This window comes from Gopherus evgoodei, chromosome 3 (genome assembly GCF_007399415.2).
Source record: "Gopherus evgoodei ecotype Sinaloan lineage chromosome 3, rGopEvg1_v1.p, whole genome shotgun sequence".
Taxonomy (NCBI): Eukaryota; Metazoa; Chordata; order Testudines; family Testudinidae; genus Gopherus; species Gopherus evgoodei.
In genome coordinates this window covers 10,403,605-10,417,828 of record NC_044324.1, presented here as the reverse complement: position 1 = coordinate 10,417,828, position 14,224 = coordinate 10,403,605, and the positions used below count along the sequence as shown (strand labels likewise).

Genomic DNA, 14,224 nt, shown 5'->3' with positions numbered 1-14,224 from the left:
CCTGTGCCCAGTTCTTGTGCCTCTAGGTCAAGGAGGATGTTGATAAATTGGAGAAGGATCAGAGAAGACCCATGAGAATGACTGGAGGATTGGAAAACCTGCCTGATTATGAGAGACTCCAGGAGCTCTGTCTTTTTTTAGCTTAATAAAGAAAAGCTTAAGGGGTGACTTGATCAGTAGACTTGGGGAACAAATCCTTGGTACGGGGCTCTTCTGTCTAGCGGAGACAGGGCTAACACCAGCCAGTGGCTGGAGGATGAAGCCAGACAAACTCAGACTGAAAATAAGATGTAAATTATTAACAGGGAGAGTAATTAACCCCGGTAACCATTTCCCAAGGCTTGTGGTGGATTCTCCATTACTGGCAATGCTTGAACGATCTGCTCTGTGAGTTACTGTGGGGCTGGTCTCTGGCCTCTGCTAAGCAGGCAGTCAGGCCAGATGATCACAATGGTCCCTTCTGGCCTAGGGATCTCAGAATCTATGAATCCCTTTCCTACTTCTACATGTTAGCCTCATTTTTATATATCCTGGGGTCCCTGAGCCTTTGCCACAGTAGTGCACAGACAACTCGTGTTGAGGTGATTGTCTGTGATGATCCCTAAATCTCTCTGGGTACGTCTACACTTGGAGTTGGAGGTGCAGCCTGCCAAACTGAGATGCCGAGTCTGGACTCGGGATGGCTAGCCCATCCCTCTGCTCACAGCACTGCAGCTACACTGTTCTTAGCATTCACGTGATCAGTGCTAGCTCAGGTACATCTAGATCATAGAACCAGAGGGTTGGTAGAGACATCAAGGGTCATCTAGTCTAACCCACAGCCCAGATGCAGGATTTGTTGTGTCTAAACCATCCCAGACAGATGGCTCCAGCCTCCTTTTGAAAACCCCCAGGGAAGGCGCTTCCACGACCTCCCTGGGCATCTGTTCCACTGTCCCACTGTTCTTACAGTTCAGGAGTTTTTCCTGGGGTTTAATCTAAATCTACTGTGCGTTAGTTTGAACCCCTGGCCTCTTGTCCTGCCCTTCTGTGGCAAGAGAGAACAACTTTTCTCCATCTGTTTTGTGGCAGCCTTTCCAGTATTTGAAGACCATTATCGTATCCCCTCTTAATCTCCTCTTTTCCAAACTAAGCATACCCACTTCCTTCAGCCTTTGCTCGTATGACTGCATTCCATCCCTTTGATCATCTTTGTCGCTCGCCTCTGGGTCCTTTCCAGTTTCTCTACATCCTTTCGATACATTGGTGACCCGAACTGGACACTGCTCCAGCTGGCCGAGTAGATCAGTACTAGCACTTCCAGTGATTTGCATGCTGTGCCTTTGTTAGTGCAACCTAACATTGCATTTGCTCTTTTTGCATCACAACAGCATCACATTGTTGACTCATGTTGAGGCTGGGATCCACCACAACTCCCAGATCCTTCTCAGCACTGCTGCTGTCTAGCCAGTTAGCCCCCAGCCTGTATTTGTGTGTCTGGTTTTTCTTCCCTCAGTGCAGCCCCTCATATTTGTCTTTGCTGAATTTCATTTTGTTGTCTATAGCCCAGTTCTCCAGTTTGTCAAGATCCCTCTGAATTTTAGCTTTAAACTCGACAGAGTTTGCAGCTCCCCCCATCTTTGTGTCATCTGCAAACGTGATCAGTCTGCTCTTGATTCCTACATCCAGGGCATTAACAAAGGTTCAACAACACCCGGCCCAGAAATGATCCCTGTGGGACCCGCTTGAGACCACCCCCCAGTCCAACACCAGTCCCTTCATACTCTTTGTTCACTGTTGTTTAACAAATTATGTATCCACTTAATGGTAGTTCTGTTGAGTCTGCATTTCTCCAGCTTACTTATGAGACTGTCATGTGGGACTCTGTCAGAAAGCTGGCTGAAATCCAGGTATATTATGTTTGCTGCATTCCCTCACTCGCCGAATCAGTTACCCTGTCAGAGAAAGAAATCCAGCTGGTTTGGTGTGATTTGTTCTTGGTGAAGCCATGCTGGCTGCTAGTGATCACCCCTCCATCCTCCCGGTATTTGCAGATGGAATGTTTTATACATAGCTCTAGCAGCTTCCCAGGTATCGAAGCCAGGATGAGTGGTCTGTAGTTCCCCGGCTCCTCCTTTCCCCCCTTGTTAAAGATGGGCCCTACATCAGACCTTCTTCAGTCTTCCAGGACCTCACCTGTCATCCGGAAGTTTGCAAATATTATTGCCAGTAGTGCTGAGATTTCTTCAGCTAATTCCTTCAGCACCCCAAGTTGACCAACATCCAGCCCCACCAACCTGAATTCATCCAGACTGGTCAGAAGATCTGTGACGTGTTCTGTACTTAGCCCGATGTGCAGCCCTCCCTCTTTATTGTCTATAGTAACTTCGCTAGTTGTCCAGTCACATGTTATTTTTTGTGAAAAGACTGAAGCAAAGTAGGCGCTGAGCAGCTCTGCTTTCCTAGCATCTTCCATTATCAGCTCACCACCTCACTGAGCCATGGGCCCACGCTGTCCTTCATCTTTCTGTTTTGTCTGATATAGTCGTAGAACCTCTTGTTGTCTCGACCATTCCTTGCCAGCTGTGACTCATTCTTTACCTTGGCTCTCCTGATGTTGTCCCTACACACTTGTGCTATTCCCATGTATCCTTCCTTGGTGACATGTCCTCCTTCCATTTCCTGTATGGATCCCTTTTGGGTTTTAGACAGCAAAAAAGCTCCTTTTATGCAGCCACATTGGCCTCATGTGGCTCTTCTTCTCTTTCCTCTGCCTAAATCTCTGAGCTGAAATCTACACTTCCAGCTCCGAGCTATAGAGGTGTCGCTGCTTTCCAAGATCGTCTCCCCCGCCCTGTAGATAGAATCTGTGTTCTTGGTCTTACCTGGCATTGGCTGTATTAAAACCCATCTTGTTGTATTGTGACCATTTAACCAGGCAGTTCGGCTCGCTCTGTAGCAGGATCCTGTCCTCCTTATTTACTGCCCCATCCATCTGTGTCATCTGCCAACTTTAATAGCAAAAATTTATCTCCTGTGTGAGCCAGCGATAAATATATTAACTCATGCTGGTCCAAGAACTGATGGCAGTGGGACCTCACTAGAAACAGCCTCGCTCGCCGATGGGTCTCCATTAATAACTCCAGTCTGAGGTCTGTCGGCCAGCCAGTCTGTAATCCATCTGCTCATTCCATAGAGGGCAGGGTACTGAGTCCGATGTGATGGTGAAACCCAGTGAAATTAACCAAGCCGTTGTTGTGCCCAGGATCGATGGCAGAGTAAACAGGCTGTGCTTCTCAGGCCGTCCCTTTTGCCATTTTCTAATACCACAACTACACTGGCAGCCCCCCAATCCTCTGCGGTGTCCCAGCTTTCTCAAGAACCCCACTGGTTCAGAGAGCTCCTCAGCTGGGTTCTTTCACACTCTGGGAGGTCGCTTATCCAGGCCCATTGGTTTGAAAGTGTTTAACTGGAGCAGGTGCTGCCCACATCCTCCTTTGTTACAATGGTAACGTTATGTCCCACCCACAACATCATCTGGGATGGACACATCTTCCTGCTTCGTCCCAAAGACAGCCCAGAACCAGCCTTTTACACATTGCTCTTCAAGGTTTTACCCTCTAGCTCTGTATCTGTGCCTGACATAAGGGTTTCAATTACAAGATGCCTTCTTATTCTCTTTAACCCTGTTTGACCATTGATATTCCATTGATTCCTTTGGCTTCCCTTACCAGTCACCTACAATGTTGAACATGTAATTTACATTCACTGCCATTTACTTTCCCTTTCCCCACCCTTTAGCTGTGGGATTTTTGTTTTAGCGCCGCATCCACATTTCTGGGTGGTTTTTTCCCCGCATAATTTCTTTGTGGAATCCTGGCATTTTGGGGCATCCAGGAGGACGTCCCTAACCAACTCCCTGGTTTTGTTAACGCTTCCTGAGGCAGGAAAGTTGCCAGAGCCAGTCCTGAGCTCCCAATGTCCTTGCTTGGTGTGATGGGAGAGGCCTGGCCACCCCAGACATAGCTCCAGGGAGCTCCATTGCCAATTCTGCCCCGGCCTTCCAGACCTAGCCCAGTGGGACTCTGCTCTTAGGACTATGCTTAGTTCCTGGCGTGGCGCAGGCAGGTTCCCAGCTCCGGGCAGCATGGGGCCTTTGGGACCTGCCCTGGATTCCCATCCTGTCCCCTTAATGCCTCAAGGGAATTGGTGCCAGATCAGAGCTGGGACACTGGGAAAGCAAGAGCTTGGTAACAGCTTCAAGTGCCCACCCTCAGCGCAAAGCTCATGTACACATGTGGGAGGCTTTGGTGGGGGCGTCAGTGTGGGAGTGGTGCCGGCCAGGAGCCCTGGATTGGGTGAGTGGGCACGGTGGTGTGGGAGCAGTGCCGTCCCAGGGCCCTGGACTGGGTGAGCGTTGGTGTGGCTGCTGTGCTGGGCAGGTGGACAAGGGCATTGGTGTGGGAGTGGCGCCAGGTGGGGACCCTGGACTGGGTGGGTGGGCATGGCGGTGTGGGAGCAGTGCCGTCCCAGGGCCCTGGACTGGGTGAGCGTTGGTGTGGCTGCTGTGCTGGGCAGGTGGACAAGGGCATTGGTGTGGGAGTGGCGCCAGGTGGGGACCCTGGAATGGGTGGGTGGGCATGGCGGTGTGGGAGCAGTGCCATCCCAGGGCCCTGGACTGGGTGAGCGTGGGCATCAGTGTGGGAATGGTGCTAGGTGGGAGCCCTGGAATAGTGGGCAGGGGTGTTGGTGTGGGAGCAGTGCCAGGCGGCAGCCCTGGACTGGGTGGGTGGGGGCTGTGGTACGGGAGTGGTGCTGGCCCGGGGCTCTGAACTGCATGGGCGGATGTGTCAGTACGGGAGTGGTGCTGGGCGGGGATCCAGGGTGGGCAGGGACAGCGGTATGGGAGTGATGCCATCCTGGGACCCTGGACTGGATAGGTGGGGGCGTCAGTGTGGGAGCGGTGTCGGGTGGGCAGGGGCATTGGTGCAGCAGTGGTGCCGGCCCAGGACCCTGGGGTGTCAGTATGGGAGCAGTGCCAGGCGGGACCCTGGACTGGGTGGGCGGGGGCGTTGGTGTGGGAGAAGTGCCAGGTGGAGCCCTGGACTGGGTGGGCGGGGCCATCAGTGTAGGAGAGGTGTCGGGTGGGCAAGGGCGTTGGTGCAGCAGTGGTGCCAGCCCAGGACCCTGGGGTGTCAGTATGGGAGCAGTGCCAGGCGGGACCCTGGACTGGGTGGGCGGGGGCGTCGGTGTAGGAGTGGTGTTGGGTGGGCAGGGGCGTTGGTGCGGCAGTGGTGCCAACCCAGGTCCCTGGGGTGTCAGTATGGGAGCAGTGCCCGGTGGGATCCTGGGGTGGGTGGGCGGGGGCATCGGTGTGAGAGTGGTGTCAGGTGGGCAGGGGCATTGGTGTGGCAGTGATGCTGGCCTAGGACCCTGGACTGGGTGGGCATCGGCATTGGTGTGGCAGTGATGCTGGCCTAGGACCCTGGACTGGGTGGGTGGGGGCGTCGGTGTGGGAGCGGTGTCGGCCGGGGGCCCCGGCAGGGGTGGGATCTCTCTCCCTCCCTCTCCCTGTGGTGCTGACCCGCTGCCCCTCTTGCAGGTTCTCAGATCGATGACCACGTTCCAAAGCGAGCTTCGGCCCGGATTCTCGCTCCCCCCGGAGGCAGGTCTAGCGGCATTTGGTAAAACCAGCGACCTGTCCCCAAACTAAGGACGCAGCAGCAGCACCCCACTCCTCCTGCCGGCCCCGCCCCCACCGGAAGACCTGGCCGTGCCACCTCCACGCCCCCCCGGGCACCGAGACACCACAGTGCTGTCCTGCGGGCCGTGCCCTCCTGTGGGTGGGCCATGGCAGGGACTGCCCTCAATGTGTGGCCATGCACCCGCATTCAACCGCAGCTCCTTTCTGTGGGATAACGTTTGCTTTGCAGGCTGCGCAGCTGGGCTCCTGGGCCCACGGCGTGCAGCGGGGGGCAGGTGGGGCGCTGGTGCGAGCCGGGCCAGGCTGGGGGAGGGAGGGAGGGCGGCCTCTACGTTCCATTTTCTGTTTGCACGTTGGATTTGGATCAGTGAGTTTTGACTTGTTTGTGCATCATGTGAAAATAATCCCAGGTGGTTTGTGTCATTAGCGTTAGGGGAGAAGCGGGAGAAAGGCCGGGCCCCACGGCAGGAAGGGGGCGCAGGACCTCCCCCATCAGGCTGCTGATTCCGTGCTATGGACAGCAGGCTCAGCAAGGAGGGTGAGGCCCCGCTCCCTGGTACACATGGAGCAAGGGCCCTCGACTATGGCCAGATGTGCTACCCTCCCACCTCTGGCAGTGCCAGTGGGCTGGCCCTGTTCCCCCTCCCCCCTCCGGCAGTGCCAGTGGGCTGGCCCTGTTCCCCCTCCCCCCTCCGGCAGTGCCAGTGAGCTGGCCCTGTTCCCCCTTCGGCAGTGCCAGTGGGCTGGCCTAACTCCCCCACCACCGGCAGTGCCAGTGGACTGGCCCTGTTCCCACCCTCCCTGTAACAGTGTCATTCGGCTGCTCCATCAGCTGGGGCACCATGGTGGGAGGGGACACTCCCTGCTCCCCAGAGACCTGTTAGTGGGGTCGCTCGCAGTGAAATCAGACTGGCCCTGAGCCCCAGCTCGGGGGATGGGATGCTCCTGAGCCAACCCTGCCTTCTCCCAGCTCCAGGGGAGCCCCTTGCTAGCCCTGCAGGGTCAGCTCTGGGATCCTCTCGGGGCACATGAGAGCCGGCACCCCAGAGCGCAGCCAGTCCCTGCCTCGAGGCTCTCACAACCCAAGAGCCAGGGAGATTTCTGGTGCCAGAGGCCAGCTGTTGGGGCATGGGGGTCCCCTGGAGCCAGAGGCCGGCTCTTGGGGCGTGGGGTGGCCCCTGGTGACAGAGGATGGCATTGAGGGTGGGGGCCCCCTCAAGCCAGAGGATGGCTGTTGGGGGCTGGGGGTATCCCTGGAGCCAGAGGCCAGCTGTTGAGGGTGGGGGTCCCCTGGTGACAGAGGATGGCTGTTGGGAGGTGGGAGATCCCCTGGAGCCAGAGACTGGCCGTTAGGAGATGGGGGGTCCCCCTGAGCCCATTGTTCTTTTCCCAACCCTGTGACATCCTTGCTGTCTGAACCTGCCACAGCCTCCAGGAGGCTCTGGCCCCCCAGCCACTGTGCTGCTGATACACAGGCCCCACGAGTCCCCTCATATCTTCTGCTTGGCTGCCATCCCTGAGGCCAGAGCCAGCCACTGGGACATCCTCCTGGCTGCGGTGGCCGTCTTCCCTTTGCAGAGACCCAGGAGCAGCTGAGGCCCAGTGGCCGTCTGCTGGGCCTGGCTGAGGTGAGCAGGGTCTCTGCCTGGACGGCTGCCGCTCTGGGGGCTCAGGACTTGGCAGGAGTGACTCCTCCCAGTCTGGCTGCTCGCGGGTCGGAGTTCAGCCCTGCATGCTGGGCAGAGGCTGTGCCAGGCGGTCATGGACTGGGGCATCCGGACACCACAGTGAACCCCAACTCATCCATCAGTGGAAGCAGCAAGGAATCCAGCTCCCGAGCGTGTGCTGGCCACGGGAGTCCCAGCCATGAGCCACGCCTCTCACATAATGGTGCTAAACCGTGTTGGCCGCGAGGCTGCACATTCCTGTGCTTTAACCATCTGCGTCTGGCAGAACAAGAACAAGCAGAAGCCCTGAGCCCGGGGGCCCAGGGCTGGTTCTCAGTGGACTCGAGCGACTTCTCCTGTGTTTCTCCTCCATGTTCCTTTGGGGTAGCGTGAAATGTGAAATGTAACTTGTGCACTTTTTCCACTAGCTGGTACCTGTAGGTGTGGGAGCAGCCAGGCGGCGGTGCTGGCTCCCGGGCCTGGGGGTGTGGGAGCAGCCGGACGGGAGGCGCTGGCTCCCGGGCCCAGGGGTGTGGGAGCGGCTGGACAAGGGGTGCTGGCTCCCGGGCCTGGGGGTGTGGGAGCAGCCGGACGGGAGACGCTGGCTCCCGGGCCCAGGGGTGTGGGAGCGGCCGGACAAGGGGTGCTGGCTCCCGGGCCCAGGGGTGTGGGAGCGGCCGGGCGGGGGGCGCTGGCTCCTGGGTCCGGAGGTGTGGGAGCGGCCAGGAGAGGGATGCTGGTGGCCGGACAGGAGCGCTGGCTCCCAGGCCCGTGGCAGAGACTTGGCTCTGGGCAGTCCTGGCCCCTTCCCTGTTGGATAGTCTGTATTGGCCGGTTTTAGAGACATGCCATATGGTTCTGTTTGCTCATTAAAGATCATTCTCACAGTCAGCTCAGCGCCTGGTCTGCCCAGCTCCTTACCGATGGGCCCCGCCCCCACAGAGGAACCCTACCCACTCGAGTCCATACCGCACTGCTGGGGGGGGGGTCTGCCAGGCGCATAACGACACCAGTGCTCCCCATTACACCTCCTGTCATGCAGGGCAGACCCAGCGGGGTCACACTTGCTGGCTGCCTTAGCCAAGGGGCCCGTGACCCTACTTTACTGGGGGAGTCTTGCCAACCCCAAGTATTTGAAATCACTCAGGGCCCTCACAGTCCTTAGATTGGCTTAAAACTTGATTTTGACCCTGATAAGTGTTGTGGCCTGCTGCTTCCCCTGCTGGAGCCTGACTGAGCACACTGCGGGGAGCTGCATGCACTTGGGAAGGGGGCTCAGCTCACCGGGGGGAGCTGATGGGGGTTTTGGCTCACTGCAGGGGGAGCCACATGGGTTTGGGGGGGGTCAGTTCTCTGCGGGGGAGGGAGCTGCATGCACTTGGGGAGGGGGTTCACTCAGGGTTTTTCTGAACCCAAAGCTATAGGTAACTTTACTCTGAATAGGGGGGGGACACGGTGTGTCCATCTGATAGATGGCTGGCACAAGCAGTACAACACACGAGGATTTTCACTGTCTCCAGCCCAGACACACAAAGGGACTAGGTTAGACAGCATCTCAAACGAACAGTTACCCCAGAAGTCTGGAGAGGTCTTCAGGTGGGTCAGCAACAGATGTCCTGTCTCACGAGAGGTGACCATGCCGAGTCTGCCAAGCTCAGACCGTCCCCCTGGTTGTACCTGGTCATATGACAGCTTGGCTCTCAAGCCGCTATGCACATGTTCTCTGAGTGCTGGTCTCTGTGTGGATCCCAAGTGTGGGCCCACCAGAGCCGGAACCGTTCAGAGTAGTGTCTGTTGGCCCGTGTCATGCTTCGACCATGTGGTGGGCACAAGGCTTTGAGGGTCGATGCCCTCTTACCGCTGCATGGCTTGAGTTGTCCTTCCATGCTCTGAATCACCTAAGAGTACTGTGTTCAACCTTGTTCACTCATAGTTTCCTTGTTTTAGTTAGTTATCCATTCTTTCATCCGTAGTTAGGTTCTTTGTTGGACTTTCCCCTTTGGGGGTGTCTCCTCTCCCCAGCCAGGGGATTGTGCCCCATCAAACCGACTTTAAGAATTGTGCTTCGTGCCCTGGCTCCTTTTCAGTGAGCGATGAGCACGCCCACTGCCTATACTGTCTGGGCAGAGCCCACATAGTCTCTCACTGCTCCATTTGCTGCTCTTTTCCATTGTAGACCTGGGCAGGGTTTCCCGACAGGGACCACCTCAAAATGCAGCATTTCCTCCCCAAGCCGGGATCAGTCGGGCGAGACGTTGCAAGCAATGGCTGTTGGTCTGGCTTCAACATCAGCACTGGCTTCGAAGAAAGCACACAGAGCATTGCTCTAAACGACGCCGCTCTCAAATGGTCCCACTGATTCCGGCCCTGGGATCCACTTCATCGCTCCTGGCAGCGTTGACCCCACAGACTCTGTCCAGTGCGGTGCTCCCAGTCCCGTGCACTCCAAACCACTTATTACCTGAAACAGCACCAGCAGAACCTACATTACCCTTCGCTGGTTCTCCGCCACGTTCCAGACCGCCAGCAGGCTCCCTACTCCGGCCGATGAACCCCTCATCCTCTCTCCCTCTCCACCAGCACTGATGACAACCAAGTCTCTTCTCCTGGTTGACCATCCTCCAACATCACTGGCACCGCTTGCACCATCGGCTCCCCCCTTCCCAGAGCAGTAGGAGTCCAACTGATCTTCTGAACCAGACACAGCTCTCTCCCCTTATGACTCCTATAGTTCTGACCCTCAGCACCATGAGTACGGTCATGCCACTGACCTCTCAGTTCCAGTACCTGCGGGCACCGCCCATGCATGGCAACCCCCACTCATGGCCATATTGGCTCTCATGGGACCCTTACCATCCTCTCAGTGCACATCACGCACACCGCACATCTCCAGCGCATATGGACACCCTCCAGGATCAACCCCTGGATGCTCCAGGACCATCGGTACCAACAGTCCCACTCCTATCGCCAGAACCGCCCAACCCTGTGAGTGTTTCATCATCACCAGCCAATACCCTTATCCCAGTTTCCCTCTCCCCACCGGATGATCATACACAATATCAGTCCCTGTTCCATCGCATGGCTACGGCCTTCAGCCTCCCAGTAGAGGATGTTCAGGACCCCCAAGACCAATTCCTCACAGCGACCGGCAGGCCGCCCCCTGCGGCTTGCCGCCCCAGGCACGCACTTGCTGCGCTGGTGCCTGGAGCTGCCCCTGACTTTCATGTAGACATCCACCCTGCTCATCGCAAATTCCTCTGCTTTGTGGTAGGCAATGCCCATTAACAGTTCCACATCCTCCCCCGCACAGTCTACAATCCACAGGTAGACTCGCTCACCAAACCGCTGGTCCTCCCCTCCTACGTACTGACCTCCCTCTCCTGGTGGTGGAACCCCTCCATGGTCCTAGTGGTCATGCCATTCACACCTCCCACACCCACTGCCACCCTCACCACAGATGCATCCTTAGGGAGCTGGGGCGCCAACCTCAACAACCGAACAGTTCAGGGCCTCTGGCCCATGCAAGAAGCATGAGTGCACATCAACATCCTCACACTCTGAGCAGTCTGTCTGGCCTGCCAAGTCTTTCTGGACTTCCTCCACTCCCACCATGTCCAAGTCCTATCAGACAACATGACACCACTCATCTATATAAACAAACAGGGCGGTGTCTGGTCCCCCTCTCTGTGTGCGGAAGCTGTATGCCTATGGAACTGGTGCCTCCGATACCAAATCACCCCACATGCCACGGAAGTGTTATTTACTCCTTCTCATAACACGAGAACTAGGGGCCACCAAATGAAATTAAGAGGCAGCAGGTTGAAAACAAACAAAAGGAAGTACTTTTTTCACACAATGCACAGTCGACCTGTGGAACTCTTTGCCAGAGGATGTTGTGAAGGCCAAAATTATAACAGGATTCAAACAAGAACTAGATAAGTTCATGGAGGACAGGTCCCTCAATGGCTATTAGCCAGGCTGGGCAGGGATGGTGTCTCTAATCTCTGTTTGCAGGAGCTGGGAATGGGCGACTGGTTGGAGCATTGGACCATTCCCTGTTCTGTTCATTCTCTCTGGGGCACCTGACATTGGCCACTGTTGGAAGAGAGGATACGGGGCTAGATGGACCATTCTTATGTTCGCTATGCCTTTCCTCCCATTCCCCTCCTCCCCCATGTCCTATGCAAAATATGCAAGAACTGAGTGACGTGATCCTTATAGCCCCCTCCTGGCCTTGCCAGTGCTGGTACACTGAACTCACCTCCCCACTCGCCCTCCCCAACATTCAAATCTTCTAACGCAGAACCACAGCCATCTGCAACATCCGCTCTCCATGCCTTCCTTCCTCCCATGGATGGCTTCGCTGTGTTCACTCATCTAATGACCTCCAAATTTCTCCAGGGACTCCTCAATGTCCTTCCTCCTGTGAAAAAGCCCATCCCCGCTTGGAACCTCAGCCTGGTCCTCTCAGCCTTTACCAAACCCCTTTTTGAGCCCTTTGCCACCTGTTCCCTCACCCACCTCTCTATGAAGGTGATCCTTCTAGTGGCCATCACCTCAGCACGTCCTGTCAGTGAGCTAGTGGCCATGATGGCAGACCCCCCATTCCGTAAAGACAAAGTCTTACTGTGTCTCCACCCCAAATTTCTTCCCAAGGGAGCTTCCTCCTTTCACCTCAACCAAAGTACACACCTCCTTGTCTTTTACCCCAAACCCCATGCCTCCTTCCTGGAGCATGCCGTCTGCTCCCTTGGCATTCGGCCGGCACTGGCCTTTTACCTCCACCGAACCGAGGTCTTCTGCATGTCTCTGCCACTCTTTGTTGCCATTGCTGAGCATTGCCAAGACTCAGCCTTATCTTTGCAACGCCTCTCCAAGTGGATCTCCCGCTACAAACTATCAGGTGCCACACTTCATGTCAGGATCACAGCCCACACGACACAGGCTGACGCCACCACAGCCACCTTTCTCGCAGATGTATCCTGGCAGGACATATGCTGGGCAGTGACATTGTCCTTTGTACACACTATTGCTCCCTCCATGACGACAGATCCTGCTGGCAGTCCCGCTGTCCTCTCGAGAGCCCTCACACCCACCTTCTTCCTGAGTGCTGCTCGCTACTCTCCCACACTCAGTACCCACATAGGGACCAGCACTCGAAGAGGAAGAGAAGGTTACTTACTGGAGGTTCTTCGAGATGTGTGATCCCACTCTGGATTCAAGTCCTGCCCTCCTTCCCCTCTGCTCTGGGCTCCTGCTGCCTGGTAAGAGGGAACTGGAGTGGTGTTGAGCCTCTTAAAGCCTTGGACGCACCACGTGGTCAACGCACAACACACGCGCATGCAGGTCTATGGACACAGCACAGCTGGGTGCATGACCCGCACACACCCCCAAGTTTGAAATCCAGCCAGGGACCAGCACTCAAAGAACCTCCAGACACAGTAAGTAACTTTCTCTTTCCAAGCCGCTCATTGTACAAAGTTGTGTGCGCGAAGGCTGCAGTCTTGCAGCGCCAGAGACACGCTCCAGAAGTCGAGATAGACATCCTGGCTTTCCACACCACGTCCGTCAGCGCTTTGCAAGGAGCAAGACAGGCTGGTGCAGGGCCATGCTCACGTCTCATGGTCAGCCCCTCCCGCACTCCCTCCGGCATGCCTCGTTATGCTACGGCTGTACAAAGGTTTGACAGCTGCTTTGGCAATAAGCATGAGAATCAATAGGCCAGTGACGGGCAGGGGCCGAGGCCTTTTGCTGGGCTGCCAAGATCTGTACAGCTGGGGGGTTGGGCTTTGGGGCTTTTCTCTGCAAACACATGCTAGAAATGGATCGGGGGGCTTATGCAAGCCGAGCCGCTCACACGATCAGGGCCCCCCCACCCCCAGGCACTGGGGCATTGAGCCGAGATGGTCACACAGAACGCGCCTGCTCCCCAGCGGGAGCACCAGCATCTGCCGAGTGCCCGGCGGCTGCTGAAGGCTGCTCTCCCACGGAGGAGAGTTACGGTGCAGTGTTAGCACGGACGAGGCCAATGTGCCGCCTGCCCAGGCCAAACAAGGGCGGGCAGGAGCCCCTGTGCCTGCCCCTCTGGGCCTGTGCACAGCCCAGCACGACCAAGCATGGAGCTGTGTCCCACATAGCGGACACTGATGTGCCCTTCGACAGCCGGTGGGAGCGACACGAGGGGCTACGATGGGCAGGGCTGCCTGCCCGCTGGGGCAGAGGGAGGGGGCAGAGCAGCGCCAGGCCGGCTGCTGCTGAAGCCAGCGAGGTGGCTACATCTTCCCAACCTGCCCCCGGCCCCGCCTCCGTGCTCAGGTAGGCTGGGAAGGGAGGTGGAGCAGGCCTCCAACTGGAGGCAGAGGCCGGCTGCTTTCTCCACCAGGGGTCAGAGGCGACTGCTTTGCACTCAGCCTTGCCGCGCGCCAGGCCAGAGCACTGCCCAGAGATGCCTGGGGTCTGGTTCCAGCCACGCCCAGCGGGGCACTGCTGATGTCCAAGCACGACACCCACCCTGGCGCTGCCCTGCCCAGCTCATGGGAGCTTCAGGAGCCAGGGCTGTCCCCGCTGGATGGAGCAAGAGGGAGGAAGAAGCCTGAGCCATGGAGGACTGGGGGATGGAAATGAGCGGGGGCTATGGTGAGAGCCAAAGGGAGGCCAGTGGGGGGCAGAGGGATGCTCACAGCTTAGGGATCTATATGGCACCAGCGTGGAGCTGAGCTGGGGCCTGCCAGTGCAGTCTCTGCTGTACTTGGGGCCCCATCTGAGATGGGCCCTAGGTCAGAGAGTGGCCAGGGGAAGGACTTGGGGCACCTGGGTTCTGGGCCCAGCACTGCAGCAGGAACGCAGGGGCAGCCTGTGGCCACGGGGTGGGGGG

The 14,224-nt window shown here is 57.1% G+C and overlaps 1 protein-coding gene across 4 annotated transcripts in view; it reads left to right on the top strand.

The window, feature by feature from the left end:
• The window catches only part of DPYSL5 (dihydropyrimidinase like 5), a 117,890-nt gene extending 109,979 nt beyond the window's left edge, over nucleotides 1-7,911 (top strand). For all 4 annotated transcript variants that reach the window (XM_030555045.1, XM_030555047.1, XM_030555044.1 and 1 more), the window contains one exon: nucleotides 5,582-7,911. In XM_030555045.1, the coding sequence (XP_030410905.1) occupies nucleotides 5,582-5,667 (86 nt within the window). In that variant the 3' untranslated portion in view covers nucleotides 5,668-7,911. The remainder of the gene's footprint in view (nucleotides 1-5,581) is intronic.
• The last annotated feature ends 6,313 nt before the right edge of the window (nucleotides 7,912-14,224 follow it).